The following is a 25,391-nucleotide window of genomic DNA, read 5'->3' as shown; positions in this document are numbered from 1 at the left end:
GCTGCAAAGCTGCCCACAGGAAAAGGAGCTGGGGGTGCTGCTGACAGCAGCTGAACATGAGCCAGCAGTGCCCAGCTGGCCAAGAAGGCCAATGGCATCCCGGCCTGCACCAGCAATAGTGTGGCCAGCAGGAGCAGGGCAGGGATTGTCCCCTGTACTCAGCCCTCAGCCACCCCTCAAATCCTGTGTTCAGTTCTGGGCCCCTCACTTTTAAAACAGACACAGAATTCCTGGAATATGTCCAGAGAATGGCAACATAACTTGTGAAAGCTTTAGAACATGTCACATGAGGAATACTTGTGAGAGCCAGATGTATTTAGTCTTGAGGAGGCTCAGGGTGGACCTTACTGCTCTCTACAACTGCCTGAAGGGAGTCTGCAGTGAGGCAAGGGTTGGTCTCTTCTGCTGTGCTTGCAGTGAGAGGATGAGAGGAAATGACCTTAAGCTGAGACAGGGGAGATTCAGCTATTAGAAATTTTTTTTCACTGTTAGGGTGGTCAGAGATCAGAACAGTTTGCCCACAGATGTGGTAGAGTAACTATCCCTGGGGATGTTCATCTGGGCCTGGTGATGTGGTGTGGTGGTTTATGGGTGACAAGGGTAGTGCTGAGTTGGACTGGGTGATCTTGAAGGTCTTTTCCAACCTTGACAATTTCCCAACTCTTTAGTTGCAGCTGGTCACTGATGTAGTTGTAGTCTTGTAAGGTACAATGCAATGCAGGCACCAATAATGTACTATACTAAGATTTTGGTCTTCATTTGAAATTAAAGAATAGGCAATGAGTGGACCGTAATTTATGGCCAAACATCCCGAGAAAAGTAAGATTTAGGGTGCAACCCTTCTACCTTTACTACAGTTCTGTGTGAAATACCTGTTTTAATCTTGGTATCTGATAGTTATTTGATATGTTCTAGCATCTATTACTTGGTGGGTCCTCCCCATTAAAATTAAATTCAGCATTTCTTTATATGAAATATAATATGAAATATATGTGGTGCCTGCAACACATACTTGAGACTCATGGAATATATGAACCGGTGAGATTAGGCTTTCAACTATGTTTTGTGAAACTGTCAAAACATCTAACACGTTACCATATTGCAGAATATTTACAGCCAAAATTGCAGAAGTGGGTTCTGCTGGTACCAAACTGACACCACTAATTCCTGGAGGCCAGAATCTGCATGCCTCTCACTGTTAGCTGTTAACTACATAAATCTGTAATGGGAAATTCTGTTAACACTGAAAGGAATAAGTACATTACAGTCTCTATTTACTGGGATTATGACAACAACTGAGTTGAACCAACACTTCCTAGGTGATCCTGCCTTGGCAGGGTGGGCTGGATTAGATGATCTTCAGAGGATCCTTCCAACCCTAGCAGTTCTGTGATTCAAAATACTTGGGTTTTTTGCCATCTGAGACACATTTGTTACTTATTTCTGTTGTTGTTAAATTAAAAAAAAAAAAGTGGTCTTATTTCAAAGGTGTAAGTGCAATAATTTTTCTCTCAAAATCAACAGTACAACAGTCCAAAACAGCTATGGAAGAACTGAAGCCATTCAGATATGTTTGTAACAAGAAAACAAATTTATTGATTTTAAAAGACAAGACACAATTTTGTTTTGAAAAACACAAGAAAGCTAGCCTGAGTTCAAGTCTGAAATATTCAGAAAAATCCTACTGTCTTTAGTATGTTCCAGTCATTTTTTTTATACAACACACTAAAAGTTAATATATATTTTTATAATTATAAAAGGTCCCCAGTTATTGTACAGTACACAATACAAATTGCCAACAAACTATTATTTAGCTCCTGCCAGTTTTGAGAGGACATTATATACTAAAAGATTTAGCATTTGTCACAAAAATCACATCAGGAAATACGTATTTACAAAATCAAATACATTATACAAAAAAAACCATCACGTTATTCTGTAAAGATGTCTTCTTTAAATAATTAAAAAGTATATTCAACTGTAGCCCAAAAACTGGAAAAGAACATTACATTATCTCACACATACAATCTACAAAAAGTTGCTTACCTCATTTACATAATATATTCAGTCAACTGGAAAAAAAGAATTTGAATATGTCCTAGTGTTATGATGTTTCTGTGCTGTGGGACTGGATAATGTAATCTGCCACTTACTAAGTGAAATTTAAATGATGGCACTTAAAAAAAATACAGTATAAAATAAATGCAACAAGGGAAGTTTCCTAGAAGGTAAGAAAGCCCTGAGTGATGACAAAATTACTGATTGGTAGCTCTAGAATTAACCTAATTAAAGTTTACCACCTCAGGCACAATTTTCCAAGTTTTTGAAAGGCACTCGAAGTTTCTTTAACAGCCTCATTGGTTATAAACTGTAAATCCAAATTTTCAGTGGGTATGAGTGGAAATGGGCAACTTGCTTTGGTACAAAAGTGATATCTTCCCAACATATTTTAAGTTGCTTAACTGGGTTACTTTAAGATGGGTATTTAATGTTTAAATACAAGGCAGTCACTTTAATATTGTATGGAAGGAAACTTTATTTGGAGAACCCATTAAATATTCTTTGTGTAAAAAGCTTTTGCTGGTATCAGTGAGTCAAAAAGAATTGAACTGAGTTCCTGTTAAAACGCAATCCATTCAAGGTTGCTCCTCTGAAGTCCTAAAAAGACATTTATTATTTCAGAGTAAAATGAATCTAGAACTGAAAATTCCTGTAAGATGTTTGCACCATAACCGAGAAAGTGCTTAAGAACATACAAAGAACATCTTCCTGAATTAGTGTTAAGTGAGGCTCATTTGATGCCCATTCGCTTTTTCTGGGCCTTGTTTTCTACACTGAATTTCAGCCTTAATGAGCAATCTCCAAGAACAATTCTTACCAAATATTTAACTACTCAGGGCTTCCAATCCCAAAATGCCAATTTATTTTTTCAACAGGAAAAGAACAAAATCAGAATAAAACAAGAGTTAAATGATAGTTTTCAAACTAAGGCATATTTTACTTCAAACACTAGGCAGTCACTTTGTAAGTGGCTTTTACTATTTCTTAGTTAAACTGGTAAATTAAACTCAGGTCTACTGGCACATAAAATCACTAGCAGCAATGATCAAGGCATGCAAACTCAGAAGCATTTACAGTAAATTATGAATAAAAAAAGTTGGTAAATTAAAACCCTTTGAGTATTGCATTTATGTTAATTAATTATGCATTAATTTGCATTAACTGACTAAAAATGTTTACAACTTACTTGCACTATACTACTGACGTAATTCCCTTAAATAACTTTAAATGATACTCTTTTTCTTTGCCCTCAGCTAGACTTAAATAAGTACAGCTGCTTTAGTGTTTGCTGACTGATATTGCAAGAAACCAGTAGAAAATGTACTGTATTCTCACTTAGTAAGGTGGCATCAGTATCTTTAAGTTAAAAGAATATTTACTTGCTGCTACACTTGTTCCCTTGTTCCTGTAAGCAGTAATTTTAAGAACAAAGGGACTTTTAAAATTATTTGCTCGTGCAGTTTCTGGGTTGCTTTTAAAATTCTGACATTCAATAAGGGCCATCCAAACTGTACCCTTGTATGTGAAATTTAATAAAATACCTTAATGTTCTAGCTAGTCATTATTGCAGTGACTGAGTTTTAAAAGGAATATTAACATAATTGTGCACTTTTTGTTCCTGTTTCTCACAAACACTGCCAAAAATTTCAATGCAAACACATCAAATATTCTGCAAAATTTATTATTACTAAACCTTCTTTTAATCCTAAAGATTTCTCTTTTACAGTACCAGAGTATTCCAATACTAATCTATCTCAGGAAATTTTCAAAATAGCTGAATATATTTTCTAAACCTTTATCTTCTAAAGGAATCTTAAAGTAGACAACTTCCTATCTGTAGAATCATGTTTGATTTTCTTTGTATATATATGCAGTTATGAAAACCAGGGAGCTGAAGTACTGTTTTATATTACACAGTACATATAAATGGCAATGAATATTTTGCCTACATCTACTGAGGCCCCTATTAATAAAAAAACATCCCCATATTGTATGCAAGTAATGCAAGTATTTACTTTAGACATAAGTAAAAAAACATTTACAACACTATAAGCTATTTCAAAGTATATGCTCAGTGGACTAGTTAAATTATCTAAAAATCTTTGTTCCCATCATGTTACTTACAATGCTCAAAGGGTTAATGCAAGGCATTATATCAAATTAATTTCCTAGTTAGAACTAGAACTAAGCACTGTGTGTTTATGCTTCTATTCCAGTTTTTATTGTCAGTGTTAAATCACCAATCAAATTAGCAGAGATACTAGAATTCCATGTACCAATTTGCTTTAAACCGTATACAAAGAGCATGTCCTGTTAGTGTGACAAGGGCCCAATTTTCAGAAATTCATCTTGTTCTCGCAGATTTGTATTTTAAACTCTGAAATTGTTGTATACTTATATTACTAATAAATTTGGATTTTTTTGTCAGCACATTTATGGCTCTCAGTTGTTGTTTTTGTTTTGTAAAAGCATTCTGGATTAAATTGGATTGCAGTGCATCTCTAACATGGATTTTTTCCTAAACAGTGCAGATGTCAATTGGTGAGAATGATAAAGATATCAGATCATTTCTCCTAGGGTAAACAAGAGAAAACAAAAAGTGTTTCAGATATTTAAAAATACCTTGCTTTAAATTAAGTTTATATACAGACCTATGCATTCCTGAATGACAGAACTTCATTTTCCTATTTTTTTTGAACTAAAGGCAATAATGCCCTTAAAATCACCATTTTATAGGCAAATAATTTAACATCTATTTTCCAAATTTTTACGGAAATTTTAAAAAATGAAGGTGCTTTGAGCATACTACAGTACAAGCAAAAAAAAAAAAAAAAAAACCACCTGAAAAAAGTAAAAAAAAAAAGTTTTAAAACTGATTTACCACAAGAAAGATGAAAATGTAACAAAACACTTTAATATATATAAAACTTTTGAAAATTGGGCCCTGTGCTTTGAAAAGGTAGTTCAACAAGACCTCTTCCCCCACACTGTTCACTGTGCTATTTTGTGCTAATGGGGGAAATGCCTCTAAAATAATTAATCTGTATTCCATTTCAAGATTAGATAAAACACATAAATCATGTCAACTCTCATAATGTCTACCCTGTGGACACACGCTACACCTCTCCATAGCATTGACAACAGACTTCAGAGCTGGTGTGGCAATGCAGCCGCACGCTACACATTACAGAATACACACTGAGGTATTCGTATCTCTCTTCTTCAACAAGTACTAAAACCCAGCTATTAAACAGCAAGAGTGTGCAAAATGTTTTATCTAAGCATTTGATTGAAATTTCAGTAAGAACAAAACAAAATACCCCCAAATCTGTAAGTTTACAATACAGTAAGATAGTTGCTCTGAAAAAAGCCTGGTAAAATCTTTAGAATTTAAGAGTAAGAATACAGACTCCAGTCAGTTTTCTGAACCTATGAAAGTTCAATTTGTCTTCATAATTCATGATTTTTAGAAGCTATGAAACACATTCAATTTTTTGTACTCAGATTTTTGTTTTTCACTTTATGACATTTAACAACTGAGTGGAGTGGAAAGCTAAACAATGAAAGATAATCAAGTCCCACCATATTTAGCAATCTAGATTTACCTTTTACAATTATACTCTTTTCTCAGCAACAACAAGTTCAACATTAAACCAAGAAAGAATAAGAAAACACGAACACAAAAATTAAAACAAGTACTACAGTATTAAAAAAAAGCTGAAAATGAAAAAAAAGTTGAATTATTTCACTTTATTTTACTTGTAAACATCTTATAATGCACAATGAAGGGGAGTAAATATTTATCACAGCTTAGTTTTAGCATTTTTGGTGAAGGGTACAGATGTGCTGATTTCTAAGGAAAAATCAGGACACACTGAGCGATATATGTGACAACAAAATCTATAATGAGATTCAGTGCATTTATGAGTTTAGAAATAATGAATATAAATGTCACTTTTACTTTTTACTGAGGCAAAAGCCATCTACTGACATTAGTAGGAATTATGCCTACACAGAATGAGCTGGATGGGTTCACAATTCTGCAAAGGAGTTAATTTTTTTTTTTTTGTGCACCAATAGTGTTAGGACATTTTAGTTTATGTGCAGCTGTATTTGGAGCATATGTAAACTCTAGCAACAAACGTGTTTGCTATAAATACACTTCCATTTTACATGCTCTTCTCCCATTTGGTATATATGACTTTAAAGTCATTTCCAGACACACTAGATAAACCGGAATAAAATAATCCTATGTTTTTTACACAGTCTTTCCTGTAAAGTTGATCTTTTTGTGTTCTCATTCACTTTTTGGATTTTTTAAAATTTAATTACACTACTTTAGTGTAGCAAATTCGTGTGTCTGCATAATGAAATCTTTGTGAAGAAAAACTTGAGTTCTTTAATGTCAATTAATATGGTCTCTATAACTGATATTATTTAACCATTAAAATGTAATATCTGGCTGATACACCACAAAATATAGAAATTGAAAACATGCACTGCATTATGTACCTGCTCATTTATTTCTTTTTCGTTTTTAAAATTAAAAGTAGGCAAGGGTTTAGAAAATATATAATCATGCTTGGGACTATGGTCAATCTATTTTGACATTTGAAGTTGGTATTAAAGCTAGTTTTGCTTTCCAAATTCCCAAGCAAATTTTATTTCTATTAAAGTGAAATCCAGCTAGAAACGAGAAAAAATAGGTCTATTGTCATTCTAAGAGGGATATTAAAATTATTTAATAATAAAAAATCCTTTTATTCTTTTGAAGGCTGTGTAACCTGTCCTTACTTCTTAGGGAATCTGAAAATGACAGGCACACCTTGTTGAATTAATTTAAGAGTTAAGAATAACAAAAAGTACTAAGTCTTAGCTTCAGTTCTGTTTAAGGCACCATGTAATAGCCGAGGTACAATGATCCCTGATGTACATTCTTAAATGGCAATGGTCCATCTAGCCACCTATTCAAATTCTACACAATTGGGAATAGGTACAAGTGAGGTGTGCCAGTTACACTGCCTTGTCTAATTTTTGTAAAAATTTAAATCCACTTTAACAACAAGGAAATGTTTTTGAAAGGAGAATGATGCAGGTTGCTACATTCCTTGCATTCTATAAATCATCTTTTCTAAGAGCAGCAGACTGAACCACTAGTAGGAAAAGACCTGGAATAGAAGAAAGTCATCCAAATGGAATGTTTTCCTGTATGTCCAGTTCAGCATAAGTAGCACATACACTTAAAATTAACAACAATCAAGTCACTTCTTTTTTAGCTTCAGTTTCTAACAACTACAGTGCCACTGAACAATCAAAAGCATCTGTTCAGTGGCCTCACATATAGAATCAGTAGTCTTCAAAAGAGAGGAACTGGTATGCAAATAATATCTGAAACTGTTGATTTTAAATGAAGCTTGCATTGTTTACATCATGTTCAGATAATTAGGTACATTTATGCCATACAGATTACCACATTCTGATACAATTCTGTCTTTTAAACAGCTTCTTCCTCACAGGAAGAAACTAGGAGATCTTCTCAACCCTCCAGCATTATTACAAAAAAATCCCCCTGAATACTCACAATTTTATCAAAATAGTGTCTTCTCGTAGTACGATGAAAAGCACCTTTTATAACAAATTTGATACATCTGCTGTCAAACAAGTATGCCTCCAGTGTAAATCAAAGAAAATAGTTCTTTTGATATTTCACAGAAGTGCATCTAATTAAAAACCTATCTATATGAAATCAGCATAATAACTAATAATTAACATTAAAATATTTTTAAAACTATGAAAAAAATTAAATTATTATAAGAGGACAAAACATTAACATTAAACTTCGCAAAAATCTTCCTTGCATTTGATACAAAGAAACCTCTTCATATTGAGTGGCCAAAGCAAAATGATTTCGTTTACAAAAATTTTTTTGTTTCTAAACTGACCTGGCAAAATACGTACACCCATTCCATTTAACAACTCCAACAAAATAATGATCAGAACAGTTACATTTGACAACAGTCAACCTTCAGACTTATTATCTTTTTTTTTTCTTTTTCATATTAAACCTAAACAGCTAATGCAATGGGGCGTGTCGGAGGCCAGGCAAGTTTCACATTAGACTGCAGTATATGTATTTCCAGTAGCACTGCATTGTCTGATAGTCTGAGTAGTTGCAACAATGTGCTCATTATGAATTGGGTTCAGGAGGTTCTGCTGTACTCCACTCTCAAGCACTGGCTGCATGCAGCCCACCTGGAATGCCTGGTTTAGCTCAGTTTTCTCCCTCTTAGCTTGTGGCTCTCCACTTTCATCCAGCTCTTCATCTATTTCACTTTCAACTTCGCTGCCCTCATCTGCACAAACAAACCAGCATGTAACTACCACAAAGCAAGAAGTTTCTAATACAAGGCTCTTTGTTTTGTAAGTAATAGTTGAAATACAGGGGAGCAATCTGATAAAGCATAAACTGAAAATTAAAATTTTAATGGGAAAGAAGTCAACTGTTATCTCAAATAGATAAACAGATTCAGGTTCCATCACTTGAGCTACACATTTTGATGTGGGAAAAAAGCCTGCAATCTCAAAAGGTCTAACAAACAATGTTAACTTCATATTGGAAAATGTCTCGTTTCCTAAACATGATGAACAGGAATTGTTACTTTTAGGGACAGGTAGGGAAAGTGAGGCGAAGAGAGCTGTGGTCACTTGACCCCAGATTTTGACAAACATTCTTATATTCACTAGTTGAGTTCTGAAGTCAAATCACCCCAAATCACTCAAGCAGTCAGTATAAGAATGCATGTCAAAATATGGCATGATGAGAATTTAAGGAACTAATTTCTCCCTGCTTACTTGCATGCAATTCTGCCTCTTAACTTAGCAAAACATTCAGTTAAATATCCATAAGCATACTCTTGCCTTTCTTTCCATAGCTGTTACCCTACTGCATCCTATTAGATATAACAAAATTTGCATTAAAATTGGAGTTTTCCAATTGTCATTTCTTTATGACGATAATAAACATCTTCAAAATATTCTTACTGTAAAACAAACCTACAATATTCCAGTCATTATTACATATGGCATATTACATACAGAGCTATTGTATTATATCAATGTATCTATACAGCATATACATGCACTTTAAAGGATGATACAGCTGTAAATTCTGTTTGACTGTGTTTTAAATCCTTGTGTTTTTAAAACATAAGGATTTATTTTGCTCAGACTCACATTAGCTTTAAACAGAATTATACCCTGGAGACACTAAAATGCTTACCTTTATCCATATTTCCAGGGGACACAGCATTTAAATCACCAAACTGCAAAATAAACAATTAAAAAAATGGACACAGTCTTACGCAAATGTGGACTTAGGATATCTGTGATGCAGAAATCTGTGCTCTACTGGTTTGATGCATTCATTCAAATGCATGGTCTTAGCTGCAGCCATATCCATAGCAGAACAATTCCCATTCCATTTCAGTCTTGTGCTTATTAAGACAATTATCACTAAGTAAACCCTCAAAAATTAGAACGGAGAAGTACAACCTTTTTTAAAGATTGCCTTCTCAGGGCAATCTTTAAAACAGATTCAGTTGTTTGAAGTGAGCCATTTCTGTGTCTTATAAAGCCACATAATGGATATTCATTCTGAACTGCCAATATTTGAACAAAAAATTCTCTTTAAATTTTCCCAGGCACCATATTAGTTGTGCTGGAACAAAAATGAAGTACGTCAGTATTATTTATCTACCTGTAAGGCAGATGAAAGGCACTGCTGAGAAAGGGTTTATAACCTGTTAACTGATTTACATCAAAATCCAGAGCTTTTAAAAGAAGCTGCATGGAAGTTAGAAACCTTCTTCCCTTTCCTTCCTCCATTTCTCTTGTGTGAAATTTGGAAGAGTAAAATGCCACCAATGGATATTAAATGAAAGGCACATTGTTTAGATAGATACATTTCTAGCCATAAATGATTATACCAGTCTTTTCCAGAAGAATTTTGCCGATACCTGTGTCCAAGGGTGGAAGAATAGGAAGGGAGAAGTATGAGAATCCTTTTCTCAGCTGCAACCAGTTTATACTGTTTTACAGTGCTTGTTGGACTATAATGTTCCTCATTTTATTTCAGCCATTGAATATACAGAAACATAAGAAGACATGCATTTCATGTATTACTTCTATTCTGCCAGTCATCTCCAAAAATTTTGCAATTACTCCCTCACAGCATTTCCGTATTCACTCTTGTAAACTTTTTAGATGGCCCTATGCTACATTTATGTCTCAATCATATAAACTCTGCTGAGACAACAAGAGTGTAGTAACTGTATACTTGTGTAGTACTTTCTGCAAATATAAGGCAAGAAACGTAAGAGCATCTTATACTGATGGTAGGTCTTTCTACTAAGCAGAAAAATTATTTAATTTTTCTGAAACATGTCATGACATATGATATAAAATAATTTGACAAAGCAAGCTGAGACACTTTCCAACTTCTCTTGAAAGTATACTATTTCTTTATAATATTTAATAAACCTATTTTTATATCTTGTGGGAAGAATGACAACTCAACTAGCAAAATTACCTGCAATTTATAGGTAACACAGAACATGATAGAGTGACTTGCAAATGTAAAAATGTAAGAAATCTCCTATTAACAATTTAACATATTTTCAAATATATCCATTTTCCAGCACCTTTGAAGCACTATTCTTTGGGAACAGTTCATGCTTTCCTTACTGTCTCACTCAAAATAAAAGGTCAGATGAACTACTGAAAAGAAGAGGGATAAGAGAAATTTTGCTTGCAGATGCCATAGCTGAGTACAAAAAAACAGTTGTGCTTTGAGACTCTGGATCTTCTTTTATAAGCCAGTAGCCTTTGAAACAACTGTATGACAATAAAATGTGTTGCAAACCTTTATGTATATCTGCACTGGTATGTGAACAGGTCTGTACAAGCCAAAATTCTGCATGTAAACCAGCCTTCTTATGTCAAAGAGGGTATAGATTTTGTGTGGGAATTATGCATGCAAATGAACGTAAATAGATCCACAGAAGTAACATTTTCCTATTACTATGCTCTTTTTTATTTTCACATAAAATATTTAGGTCTCAAAAAGTGGAAAATAGATGCAGGTTGATCAACATTTTTCAAACTATGCATAGGAATCTGTGTGCAGATTTGTAAAACAGTAAGTTCATTTAGAAATAACTGATTTTAAAAATTCAGTGTTATTTTAATACTCTTACAATGAACTAGTGAAACAAGTTTGAAACCACTGTATATATTTGTAACTCATCTATTGTAATACTGTAGAACATCCGACCATTCTATATACACACTTAAAAATGTGCAAAAACATTTTCTCCAATTCATCACTAAATCTATCAAGCTAGTCTCTTACATATTATCTTACCTCTCCCATAACTGCAATAGGTGTCTCTCCTGTTGCCTGAGCAACACGATGTTCTACTAAGTAAAACATGTATTCATCGTAAAGCAAGCGGATCAGATGAAAAGAGCCAAAGCTAGCAGCACTGCGCAAGGTTAAATCCCGAATCACCATTGAGCTATTCAAAAATAAAAAATATATATATATGTTTATGTATTGTATGTCACAGCCATTTTAACAATCATCCATGTAGACAGACATTTCACCTCAAAATCAATATTCTCAAAAGTAACATTATCCTCAAATATCTGATTTAAAGGGATGACCGGGAAAGGGCAATCATTGGCTTCTCTCCTTTCTCAGAACGTACTGTTGAACACCACATAGGAAATACCCAGACTGGTTTAGTTTTGGTATTGACCTATGCATAACTGCCACTAATTGAACGTGTGTAAAACTTAACTTGAAAGAGACTCTGTTGAAAACATAAACAACTAAAATGGCAAGAAAACTATTTGTTTTTAAAGAAACTATTGCTTAAATAATGTCTGTTGTGTCAATCTTTCCACAGCAACGCTTTTAATTTCCAGAATTTAAAAAGCTTTGGAACTTAAAATTCAAAAACAATAGACTTATTGTGTGTTCATATTATATCTTTATATCTTGAGCAAGCAATCACTACAGTCATATTCAAAGAACAAGGTTTACTCTGATAACTGTTTCAATAAGCAGCTAACATGAAATGCTTGTCTTAATTTTCTTTCAATTTATTTAAACCAGCTTTTGCCTTTCTTATCTAATAAACATTGATGCCACAATGTTTTAGTAATACTAAAAACAGTGACTTAATAACTGTGTAGTTTTTTGACCAAAACAATTCATAAAATGTTTCTAACTCTGGACAAAATTACACCTGCATTCATTTTCAGATGGCCTTTAAAACAATAAACTGGGGTCATTTAGGTCCCTGTTCAGTTACTGACAGCCCTGAGTTCAAGGTTAATAACAGAAGTCCTCTGAAAAAAACCCCATGGTTTTCATGTTGTACCAAGCCACTGTTTGATATTAGATTTGTCAGCTTAATTATAATGCATAATTCATAGAATAGTTAGAATGTTTTAAAATCTATTAAATACTACCTGTAGAAAGACCATTTTAACAGAAATTGCCGTGCTGCTTTAGGAAAGCTGGGTCTTCCTTCATACGGTTTCAATGCTTGCATCATTACATTATCAAGCCAGGCAGCCCACTGCTCCAGAGTGCTCTGCTGTTGAAGAGTCATCTTGAAATCTGTTTCGAGTCTCTGAACCATGTTGTCATCACACTGGCACACCCAGGAAGCCTGCTCCTGTTATAGCACATGGTAGCTCTTGAATTGACAATACATAAGCCAAAGCACACAACGTAATTGTATCTCAAAGGTTCAGCTGCTCAATGGATGAAAGAGACTGGACCCACTTACTAGACAGACTAAGAAGTGGTTTTTATTTTACATCTATTGTAATTTTGTTGAAAGCAAATAGGTGGGAAAAGTATAGCCTGAAAGAACAGACATCAAATAAAGAAATTAGAACAAACAATGTAAACAAAAAAGTTTCCTGTTTCCCACATTCATTTGTGAAAAAAGGCTTCTACTTTTGTAATTTTTCTATTGAAGTACTAATATCTTATAATTTTTTTCTGGGATTTCAGGCAGGACAAGCAGGAGGAAGAGTCAAATGCAGGGGACTAAAGTAATAAAAGAAGTAGTCAGAAATCAAGTGCAACATTCATTTTGTTCTGAAGAAGTTAAGTTTAAAGACAAATCCTGTTACATCATCTTATAAAAGAAACTTCGTATGCAAACAAGGATTGTTTGCTGACTCTACGCAGTAACAGATTACACATCACTTAAAGACAACATAAACTGCACCCAAGTGGAGAAACACACTATGCAGCAATCAGCAATTTAGTCAGTTTAAATAAAGTTAACTTACTTTTAAATTCAGAACTGTTAAATTCAGAAAATGAGAAAAAAACGACAGTTCACTTACTGCAAGCCATTTCCATTTAAATTTTAGTTGTCATGTGCCAAGTTAAGGTCTCATTCACAGACTCTGTATCCATGTCAACATATTACTGTACTTAATATATTATATCTTTGGTCAAGAACTCTTGACCTGTTAAGTGTGTTAACAAGTACATTAAAACACTCTTTTACAACGAAGAGAAACAGAGAACTACCAGGAATCTGAAACCTTTCACTTCACTGGCCAAAAAGACAAAGTATTTTTCCTTGGACAAGCAAAAACATGTAGAGAAATTAAGCTTAGTAAAAAACATGAATTTATACTCTATAGGTTCGAATCATACTAATCTAATCCATTTTTCAGGAGATCTTGTAAAATTAGGCAGAGGCATGTAGAAAAAAATACTAATGTATGGGGCTTTAATACTAATGTATGGAAATAGTCTCTACTGAAAATGCTATGCATTTAACAACTTTAAGAGACATTCAGAAGATATGCTATTGTGTTCTAATCCTAAAATAACATTTTTGCTATTAGTAGGACATCATTCATGGTACCCATTCTAAGAAAGTATTTGCTCTACATTTGCATAGAAGTTGGAAGAATATGTGCATTTCAAGACAGTAAATAGAAACAGGTAATGGTTCTGAGCTCTTACTTTCCTAAAGCATAAGCTGTCACATTTGGACTGAGTCACAACATGTATGAAGGAGCAAAATATTAGCACTTGACTTTCTTGATAGAATGATGCCTGACAATAATGTTCAAAATTACAGAAAAAATGAAACTTAAAAAAACCCTGCTATTCAAAACTAAATTTTACCTGAACATTGGCAAAATCAACACGGTTGAGATCATTGAGCATCTGGTTGATTTGAGAAGTATTTTGAAGCACAGCACGAGCTGCTTGAGCCAGGTGATTAAGAGATGTGTATCTTCGCAGAGTCTGGGCAAAGGCACTTACAGCGGCAACCTATGAAGAAATTTATTATTTTTAAATATGGTGTTCCATAGATTAATTCTACAGATTGAGTCTTGACTTTCATTTTAATAGTGTATATTAATGAGTCCTCATATTTTAATTATACCATGTAGCAGATCAAATAATATTGTTCCCTCTGCCATTTTTTTGATGCTTGATGCTAAACATGAAATTTAGCATTAACATTAAAATGCTTCTCCTTTTAGATGCTATTGCCCACTTGGTTTGCCACTACAAGAATAGTACTTCAAGTTTCATCTACCTTGGTTTGTATCATCCTTTGTGGAATATTGTTCATGGCATTTGAAAGCCAACCTTCAAGGCTTTTTGCAAAATTGCGAATGGCTTGGGTCAAGGCACCTGTGCATTGGAGAATAAAAACACAATGAAAAGAAAGCAGTGCACGTGTCTTGAAATGTTTTGCATCCTCAGACCTCTTGTACACAACTTTCAGGTCTGCTGCATTTACTTACTAGACAAATCTAGTCTAGGTTCAAAATGCCTCACTGAGATGAAGATTACACAATAATGTATTAATAATAAAATGTAATAATTATTTTTATTTTGGTTCAATAAACAGTTCTGACTTCTTCACCAGACAATCTTCCAAAGAAGTTTGTGTCTTAGCAGTATTGTTGGGGGCTCTCCTATACAAGAACAACAGTAATTGCAGCAGTTGTGGTGGAATTTTCCATCACAAATTTTCAGCTTTCCATTTTATCTAGGCACCTCTTTCAAAAAGCAAAAGTCTGAGGAAAAATTCACCTATAGGAATACTGCAGTTTCCTCAAATAAGTCCAAAGTAGTATTAAACTATGTCATAGTGCTGCTTAATACAGTTTTAAAGAATAAATTCTGTTCACACCCAGTCCTTAAGGATATCATCAATAAGCAAGATATAGGAGTGTGTTTCACTGACAAAAAGTGAAATTATTCAAATGACTGTGAAATCTGTGCATTTTGTTTCTTTTCTATAGCACCCACAGAAATGTTGAATGGCTGACAGATTTAGAGAGAAGAAGCCCCTATAGTACTCTGCACTACTAAAACCCAGAAATTTTAATTTTTCAAAAGAGGAGGACAGGAAGTATTGTCCCAAGGAATAATATCTGGAAAAAATAAAATCATATCTTCTGAGTGATGGAAACCCAGCTTTCCCATGCCTAAACCTTGCACATTGACATAACAGCAGCATACTCAAACTGCTGCAAAAAGTAGGCGAGAAAAGAAAAAACCTAAAGGTTTCTGAAGACTACTAGAGAATGAATGCAACCACAAAAGTGAAGAGGAAAATACCTAAGGAAGTAATACCTTTTCTTAATAATATCTTTTTAAAATAAAGTTTTCTAACAGAAACATAAATTTACTAAAAGAGAAATTGTATTTTTTGTGATATCTTTTTCACATGTCTTCAAACTTGCAGTCATAAGCAGTAGAATCCATATTGGTAATTCTTATAACTCACCACACCTTTTGATGCTTAGCTGACCACAATTTGAACTTATAAAGTATCTATGTTAGCTGAGCCCTCTTACGTTATCAGGTTTTTTCTCCTTTAAGGTTTACATGTGAAGAACAAGCTTTTTTCTTCAACCCAGTCAATTCCCTAGCTCACTTGTGTTGCTTTGTAAATTATTTCTGTGCCCTTACTAATTGACTATGTATTCACTCACATTTTCTTACCTACCAGACAAGATGGGAGTAATAATGTAAATACCGTATGATTAGTACTTAGACATTTAAAAAAAAAACATTACCACTTTTTCACTTCTAGTGTTCTCACTACTCTTTTTTACCCAAGTATATATATGTATGTTACAAAATTATATGCATCACTGTAATGCTGATCTCCTTTAAAAATAAACATGGAAAAGCAGCTCAGGCCTTAAGAAAAGCCTTTACCTAGAAAGAAAAAGGAACAATTAAAAGGAATTCTAAGTTGTGAAGAAATAAAAATAGCCTAAGTAGCTAATCAGGCATCAGTATTGTATAGAACCATCATGAATTTCTAATAACCTCTGGAGATATATTAAATACAGAATTTTTCTCATATCCCTAAGTACACATGTAGCCATTACCAAAACCATAAGTACCTACATCCTTGAACTTTTAAGGTCATCTGAACCCTTTCAAAGAATCTTTGTATGACAAGCATGGTTCAAAGTAAATGGCCTAAATCACTAAGTGTTCCTAGTTACACACTAAAGGATGTGGCAATGACAGTTACAGAAAGTTGGATTTGCATAAACACCTAAAAAGCTTGACTTCTGAACCAAAACACCTCTGACTTGTACAAAACTGAGCTTTACAGTCTTTCCAGTACTTCAATTTTTGTCTGTCTGGATTTGTGTAATATGGAAGCATGGAAGTGTATTTTGCATAAATTCTCCACCTATCATGGAAACTAATTCACAAGCAAATTTGTTACGTTCCATTCTGCCATGTGTGAAGATGCAAAATGTTCATTCTAAAACATAACAGGGGGCTAGATAATTATGATCTCTATTCCTTACTCCAATGGACAGCATTTCACTTTCTTAGGAAATGGAATTTTGTTGTTTTATACACAGCAATTCCTCACTCATTCTGTGGGTACGAAATATTTCAGCTGATAAACGTAATATAGAGGTTAAAAATAAAACAATTTTTTTCCTCAACAGTCTTTTTTTTCTCTAGTCCAGTAATATGTATCAACAACAAGACTTGTCAAAAAGAAAAAACACTAAAGATCTCAGCAACAAAAAAAATTCTTGAAAAAAATTATGCTTTCTTCAAGTCCCTTTCAAATTAATATCTTCCCTATTTTGAGCAGCAGCTGCTGCTATCTTCCCATTTATGCAAAAAAATCATAAATATGCCTTCAATGAAGCATTTATAGTCCCAGCACCTCCACAGGGTTCATCAAACTTTCCATTTTCCCACAAAAGATGATGAATTTGTTTGCTTCACCCAGCTGCATTTTTGTTATATTCAACCTTAACTCATTATTTTAGTCTCTTGTAATACTGTCAAAAGCAGGAGTTTAAAAAATCATAAGATTGTAACTGTTTAACAGTGAAGAAGAAACCTGGATGGCCCATCATGTAAAGGAAAGCTGCTAAAAAGCCATTTAGTTAAATGACAAAGTAAGAAAATATGTTAGCTGTCTTCCAAAGTAGCTCAGTGAGTGCAATTCTGAGCAGAAAACCACTGGACTATTCACAAAAAGGAGGCAGAAGTCCCTTGGGATGAATTTGTCCTGGTATCAGAGGATGTGTTTGAACCCAACAGTCCGATAACCATCCCCAAAACAGGAATGTCAAACACAGTAGGTATCAATTATTCAAATATAACGGCTAACTCTAGAAAGAAAGAAATAGCATGGAAAAGATATGATGCATCTAGTTATTGATAGTAACTGATTTTGCCTTGATTTTCTTGAAATTCTCTACTGGCAATGCCCAATGCATCTTATGAAGCAAGGCAGGAAGACAGCATGATGTCATTTAAACATCTCTCTAGAGACTGCCAGGCTTTGTAGGAAAATCAACTGAAAAGGAGAGGATCGGGTTTGATGAAAAACTGTCTGCACTACCTTTTTATTCAGAAATTAACTTGCTTTTGCAGCTGAGAATTTTCATTCAACCTATTAAATGTTATAATTAAATTTGTGGGAATTTTTATTATTACCCAATTGTTTGTGATACACTATATTACTCTAAAATCCTACCTAATGGTATTGTCATTAGAGAAGTAAAACCTTAAATATAAACCAATGCAAAATAATTTACACAACTAATAGTTGTCAATAATTGCATGTATTTGAGAAAACATTTTTTCCTTTATTCTGTTATATAGATGCACAAATTATGTCAATTGCTAGGTAAAATGTGCACTGTAAATGGCAAACCTTCATATTTTATACATTTCTAGTTTAAATTTTTTTGGTATTATACATAATATGCTAAAACTTGATTTTATTCCACTGGCAAGAAAGAAGTCAATACAACTTTTTTGCAAGGCACTACCACCAAATATTCTTACTGAATGCTTACTACTGCTGGACTCACTATAGCAGAGGAGGTGTTCAGAGCATGACAATATAGCTTTGTTACCTGCAAAACTACTTACAGCCCGAATTAAAAAAAAAACCAATCCAACTTTTTACAGTAAATACTGGGTTTTTTCCATTGGAAAAAGATAATACATAAGAATTATGAGGGTTTTAGTGGGTTGCAAACATGATTTCAGCATAACATTTAGGACAGTATATGTGAGACAATAAATACTTCATGAAGGACTTAAACTTTCTTCACATGAATTTGTTTCCTACCAAAGATAGCCATAAAAATACATTGCTAGAGCAATGACAGATTCCAGTAAAATTGAATTTGAAAAGAAAGCTCTCCTCCAGGTAATGGTGGTATGATTGGACATTCACTCGCTATTTCACGCAGGATGTATGACAGGAAAACAGTAGATTAGAGTAATAAATTGGACTAGGAATTTTTCATTGCCTTAACAGTTAATAGAATTGATTTCAGCTGTTAGGGATAGAGTACCACATCTCCAAACATGGAATCACAAAGACCACAGTTCTCTTCCAGACGAATCAAAGATTAACATGTGATGTAAGCATTTCCCAGCACAACTCCTTACACAACAAAACTAAGGATAAATGATACAGTATTTTTGTAATTTTAAAACTTTTTTCTTAAGCTGCCCTCTGAGGCACAAGTACACCTCCATCACATATATGCTTGTAGAAAAATCTTTACAAAATGTTTCAGGTGTTGAACTTACTAGGAATAGGTCTAAGGACGTCAGGAATGAGAATCTCCACCAAAGCCTGGTACATCACATGGTCACAGTTACACATCCATTTCAGAATAGACTCATTCTTGCACAGAGTAATCAGCTTTGCTTTAGGAAGTCGACTTTCTATTTCACTCAGATTGCTGGTGTTAAAAAAAAATGTGGCAAAATAATAAAAGATAATGCATTTATGGCACCTAGGGGTATGGTTCAGCATCTAACATGGTAGTGCTAGGTTAACAGTTGAATTTGACTTTTCTGACCTAAATTTTCTATGATTCTGTGATTTACAGCAGGTAAAAACCTGGGTGTTAAAATGTACTTTTTTATACAGGCATCATAGATGTCTCAGTTGCACCCAATATAACTTATTTAAATGTTGTCTCACATGGAAATGGATTTAAGAAATGTCTCCATAATTCTCCTACAGCTCACAAACAGTGCAAACGTATGAATGATCCTTTTGGCTTAAAAGAGTTGTCTCTTGGGAAGAGACAACTTCACTGTAGTTGTCCATACAAAATACCCCCATGGAAGATACAACTCTTTCAAGACTGTCCTTTTACATACACCCAGGCTATACAAAACTGCCAAACAACATATATTTAATTTGGAAAATAATCATAGAAGAAATTACTAAGTTAAAACTAATATGATTTTTTAAATTTCACGCTTACATTATCGTGAGACACAGTAAATAAAGAGAAATGTTTACTGACCTTGGTTCATTAACAGGAGTGCCATCAGGTGGAGCAGAAGGAGAATAGCGCCAGAAAGTTTGCCACAATTTTTCTATCAGGCTGAATTGAAGATTAACAACCACATCCAGTATTGCCTGAAATAATGAAACATGAGATCATATTGTCTTTTACCCAGAATCCCTCCACTCCCAACTCCAACTAGATCTACAGCTCTTTTCCTTCACCACGAAGTGGAACCAATGCAAACTGTATATTTCTCAAGTTATAAATGGTACCTGTTTTATTATCTTTGATACCCATAAATTATCCAGCACTATAAATTGTTGTGCACAGAGACTTGCATAAGGCTTGCATGGAAGCCTCTGGGAACTAGTATGGCCTATGTAAACATATCAGAGGAATTTAGGCACAGAAAATATTTACTGCTACTGCAAATGTTACTCCTTTTCATAATGCCTTATAAGCTGGAAGCACCTTCATAAATAATGTTAAAAGACATATTGTTCAGTATCAAATGTGGTTGAAATGTCTTAATGTTTCTTTGATGAGAAAAATGTTACTGCTTTTAATGTAAAAGAAAATAAAATTATAATCTAACCTGATTTACATTTGTTATTGACTAAACCAAATATCTCCATACACAATCTAAAGTCTAACATTCTGAAAAACATACATGTAACAACATTTCATTCTCAGTACTTATTACATGTTACTCTTTCCCCTGTAAAGAGAATCATTCAGAAAACCCTTTTTGCTCTCCTTTTCATTGAGATAAATAAAATATTGTGGGGAAAGTCACATGCCACTATCATGGCTGCAATATATTTGGCACTATTCTCCTGTACTGGTTTTCAGTACAAGTCATGAACTTTTAAAAATTAATGGTTTATAGGAAATACCTCACAGTGCTCTCGATAAAGACTCTGTAGTGATTTGATGTCCTCAAAGGTAGTACCATCTGGCAGAGAAGATATTTCAACTTCTCCAAACTCTGGCAGTACTCGAGATGCATCTGTTGTCATGACAGCATAATGAAAGAGGTGCCAGTTACAGTACAGTTTAAAAAATTTAAGGATTATACAAAGACATAAATTCCAAAAGGTCATAATATTCAAAGGGGAGATTACTTAATACCTGTTGTATGCCAAAATACTAAATATATTAATAACTTTTAGTAAAAAAGAAATACAAAATTATACTTGAATATATTAAAATGCTGTTGTGTATATAGTATACCTATATGGAGAGCCTAACACATGCTTTTTCAGACTATTAAAAAGAAAATATGTTGAGTCAGTGCAGGAGAGACTAATCCTTGAATAATTTTTTTGTTGCTCAGCTAAAGAGTTTCCATGCTGCCAGGTGTGATGGGGCTTAAAAAACTCAATATGCATTTTTACTTGACATTTACTAGACTTTCAAGTACAGCATTGTGTGCTTTTACTATTTGCCACAAATGTTTCTGAGAGACAAGCTGGTAAGATAAAAATACTGGACTGAAAGGTACCTGGAAAAGAAGATTCAAAACATTTTAATGCTACCCTTATGCTTGAAATGGTTTTAGTAATAGCAAAATCAAGCCAAAGGATTTGGTGGTTGAAAATCCTAACCAAATAAGCCTACACTAATAGCACACTCTATCAGCACAGCCAAGGATTCTTTTTACATAAACAACTAACTAAATTATGATTTGTTTCTATGACTGGTCAAAAAAATCCACAATTAGGGTATTTTTGAACACGACCTTTAGGTTTTCAGTAGAAACTATTTGTCTGGTTCCACTCACAACACTAGAACACCCTTTCAAAACAGCCAGGGGCGGTTAACCTGCACAGTAGTGCAATGCCATCCCCCTATGCCAATTTTCATGAAATAAAATGCACTGTGATGCACATGAAGGAAACAACTTTCATAGCAAAAAATTCATCATGCACATTTAATATACTTATGCAAAGCAACTTCATATTTATGTAATATGAAGTATATCTCACACTGTTTTTCCTGTTTTTCCTTTTATACTTACATGATGCATATTAAATATTACATAAAACTTAAATTACTTAAAGTGTAATTTAAATGTCTTTCAGTTCTGTTGAGAGTAAGGATTAGAGAGGGCATGATAACTTCAGACACAACTATTTTACTTGTCTGGCTTGATATTCACTGTGAAAACAAAGTTCATCTTATTTATATAGCAGTATAAAACCTGCTTTCATACCGAGAAACTGTTGATGATGTTGACTTTGGGCAATTACAGTTTGCTCAACAGATGTGCCTGTCTGTTGACCACTTCCTGTGAAGCCATCTGCAACTCCATCCACTTTCTGCATAGGCTTATACCTGCAAAAATATCAAGTACAAAATTATACTTTCTGTTTACTTCTTCACAAATAAAAGAGTTTGATTTTTCCATCTCAAAATAAAATTTTCAGGACAAGTGTCAAAAGAATTTAGATATTCTTACTTACTTTGTAAAAAACAGAAGAAAAAACCACTAAGGGAAGCCAGAGTGTTAACAATGCATTACAGAATCACAAAGGTGATATTCCAGCAGTACTCCCAATTTCTGGTAGAATTTAGCTTAGTAACAGCATAATGTAACACCAGCAAATTTATACCAAAAAGAATCAAATTCTTCCTTTTCCGCACAGATTGGCATAATTTTGTAATATAAAGGTAATGCTTTATTACTTTTAAGAAGAAACAACAATACTGTCTGAGGATAACAAAGACTTCAAAATGAGCACTTTGGGATACTGAAGTTATGCAAATCCAAAAGATTCATGGTTTCCAAATTAAGAAAAGGAATGAAGAAAAATGAGGCATACATTCAGTCTACAGCCTTTGCTGAAGAGAACTAGAAATATTTATTCAATTAGATGTGTCTGATAGAGATGGTAGAATTGGTATAACCACCCAGAAAAAAAGTATATTGACTACAATTTACCACTAATTTAAAAGACAAATGAACCACTAGAAATATTAATAAACTGACAAAAGAGAAATATTACCATAATCATGAAAATGACAATATTCAGGTTTTTAGTTCTCTCTTAATAAATCCTGCCAGAATTTATCAATACACTTGATATAGTGTATCAAGTGATATAGTAGGACAACAGTGATAAGAACACATACTGTCATATATGAAACACTGAAGTTAAACACTAAGCCTTCTATAGCACAGTATTTTTCAGCTACCTATTGTGCATAATGGTATCTTGCAGCTCCCACCCTCACCAACACCTTTATAGATTCTCGCAGCAGAGTTTAGGACTGATGTGAATTGAGCCTGAATTGGCTGAATGTTGGTGCAGGTACATAGGCGCAAGTGCAAAACATGGGGCACAGAAGTGTGCACTAACTGCACACAGTGCCATATGTGTGATTTTGTTCAGATATAATCAAGGAACATACTGACTTAAAGTTAACAAAATCATGCCAAACATACTTAGGTAAGAAAAATAAGGGAACTATGTAATACATACAGTGGTGTGAAATAAAATAATCAAGCAAATAATACAAAAAGAAATATCCAGTCCTAACAGCTATATAATGAAATTCTAAAATCACTTTTTCTTTGTGAATCACGAAGAAGACAAGAGATGTGACAATGTTTAGCTGACTGGCATAATTTTTCCAGAAATAATTCTAGTTAGACCACTGTGGCATATGTTTTGGTGCACATATGTAACTTTGGATGCAAGTGAATGTGTAAGTGAATGAGACTGAGTGGGTAAAATAAGCTTGCTGGAAGATTTTGTAAATATCTATCATCATTCCTTACTATATAATCCTGCCATGGTTTTTGCAACAAGCATTTTCTACTTGATGCTATTATGAGACATCTCATACTCCTGTATTATGCTCAGCAAAAGATAGTTAAGACCATATATTTTACCATAAACTACCATTCAGTCTTGTAAATAATCTGTACTCTCTGGGAATGACAGTAAAATCATTTCAGATCAAAATGATCTCTGTGTTTGAAGTTAAAGTTTGAAGTTGTGTTTTCCATCTCAGTTGTGTACAAGTACACAAAATATGCTTGGTACACTATAACAAACTGTTCATTCAACTGAATGTCTTTGGAGAAGTAAATGTTCTAAAGGTGACTTGCTTGATATGGTGCTCTTCTATCTATGAGTGTCATGAAATTATGCATCTAATGTATTTTACTTTAGGGTAGTATGACTGGCTAGTAACACTAGTCAAATCAAAATTAATTTCAAAGAAATTTACTCATTTCCAATTTTCCCCTGAAAATTTTCTGTTTAATATAGTTTTTAATATGGATATTCACACATTCTTTCACCATCAGTACAGCCCTGTGCCACAGCTTTCAACTACTTCTGAGCCTTCACAGGTACCTCAGGAACTACAGATACTAAGGGAACATACTTGCTAGGAGGTAAACCATTGTGGTCATATTAATTCTTCACAGGGATATGAAATAAATTCCAAGCAACTTAATAGTAATTTCTCTGATAAGAAGTGTGAACATAAAATGATTCAACAATGCAAAGAAACAGGAATGTTTGAAATTAAAGCTCTTACTGCTTTTATTCAGCTTGTGGGACAATAATTCAATATAGTTAAGAAGAATCTGTTCATATTATAGGTAATTTTATTATTATTTATTTTCTGCAAATTTATGACAATTTCCAGGTAAATATTCTTTCAGACTGACCGGTGCCTGATGTCATTGACATCAACTGGGTATTCAGCACACTTTTGTTTTCACAGCAAAAAAGCTGAACAGGAATTCCAACTTGTCCATGTAAGGAAAAGTAAGACTTGATGAACTAGAAATAGTGTGAATAGCTGTGTTTCACACTTTACCTCTGTTTCTGCTGCATGGGCTGTTGTCTCATGGCCATATATTGCATGTCCTCTTGCAGTCGATTAAGAGGAGAGTCTGGCTTGACACGAATCCCATAGTAATGATATTTGGAGTTCCCCCTTTATAAAAAAGCAAGAATTAAACGAGCAGTAATACTAGTTTTACATATTTACCCTACATTTACTTTACAATTTACATTGACTTTACAATTTATATTTACTTTACAATTTACATTGACTGGAAAACAACACACACAAATCAGGTCTGGCTCTCCTGTCATACCTGTTTTACATGAGTGTCATTTTACTGCCTTTGGGAAATTAATTCACTCTCTTAAACAAATATTATCAGCATACTAACTTGCACTCCACTTGAGTAAGAAAAATAAAATGCAAATAAATACAATTTATCTAGTTATGGGCAAACAGTATTCTCAGTGATTTCCAAATGGAAAGTTATGTTTTATTTGTAATGATAAAAATCTGAAGTGTAGTTACCAAAATATAAAACACATAAACTGTCAAAAGCAGAAGAAATAAAACTAGAATAGCATCTTAAAAAACATAGAACTGTTCAACATGAAGAAATAGAACTGACAGAAAAC

General features: G+C 33.7%; 1 protein-coding gene across 1 annotated transcript in view; it reads right to left on the bottom strand.

Moving 5' to 3' along the window:
* Window positions 1-1,572: 1,572 nt before the first annotated feature.
* The window catches only part of RFX3 (regulatory factor X3), a 109,116-nt gene continuing 85,297 nt past the window's right edge, over window positions 1,573-25,391 (bottom strand). The window contains exons 7-17 of the mRNA XM_041426919.1: window positions 24,787-24,906; window positions 22,163-22,284; window positions 20,844-20,956; window positions 19,963-20,078; window positions 19,232-19,386; window positions 14,712-14,809; window positions 14,291-14,440; window positions 12,598-12,806; window positions 11,483-11,636; window positions 9,341-9,383; window positions 1,573-8,414 (exon numbers count right to left, since the gene is read on the bottom strand). Of these exons, the coding sequence (XP_041282853.1) occupies window positions 8,176-8,414; window positions 9,341-9,383; window positions 11,483-11,636; window positions 12,598-12,806; window positions 14,291-14,440; window positions 14,712-14,809; window positions 19,232-19,386; window positions 19,963-20,078; window positions 20,844-20,956; window positions 22,163-22,284; window positions 24,787-24,906 (1,519 nt within the window). The 3' untranslated portion in view covers window positions 1,573-8,175. The remainder of the gene's footprint in view (window positions 8,415-9,340; window positions 9,384-11,482; window positions 11,637-12,597; window positions 12,807-14,290; window positions 14,441-14,711; window positions 14,810-19,231; window positions 19,387-19,962; window positions 20,079-20,843; window positions 20,957-22,162; window positions 22,285-24,786; window positions 24,907-25,391) is intronic.

This window comes from Onychostruthus taczanowskii, unplaced genomic scaffold (assembly GCF_017590055.1).
Source record: "Onychostruthus taczanowskii isolate IOZ18803 unplaced genomic scaffold, ASM1759005v1 scaffold96, whole genome shotgun sequence".
Lineage (NCBI taxonomy): Eukaryota > Metazoa > Chordata > Aves > Passeriformes > Passeridae > Onychostruthus > Onychostruthus taczanowskii.
Note: the sequence above shows the minus strand (reverse complement) of the source record. Positions and strands in the feature narration are given on the sequence as shown.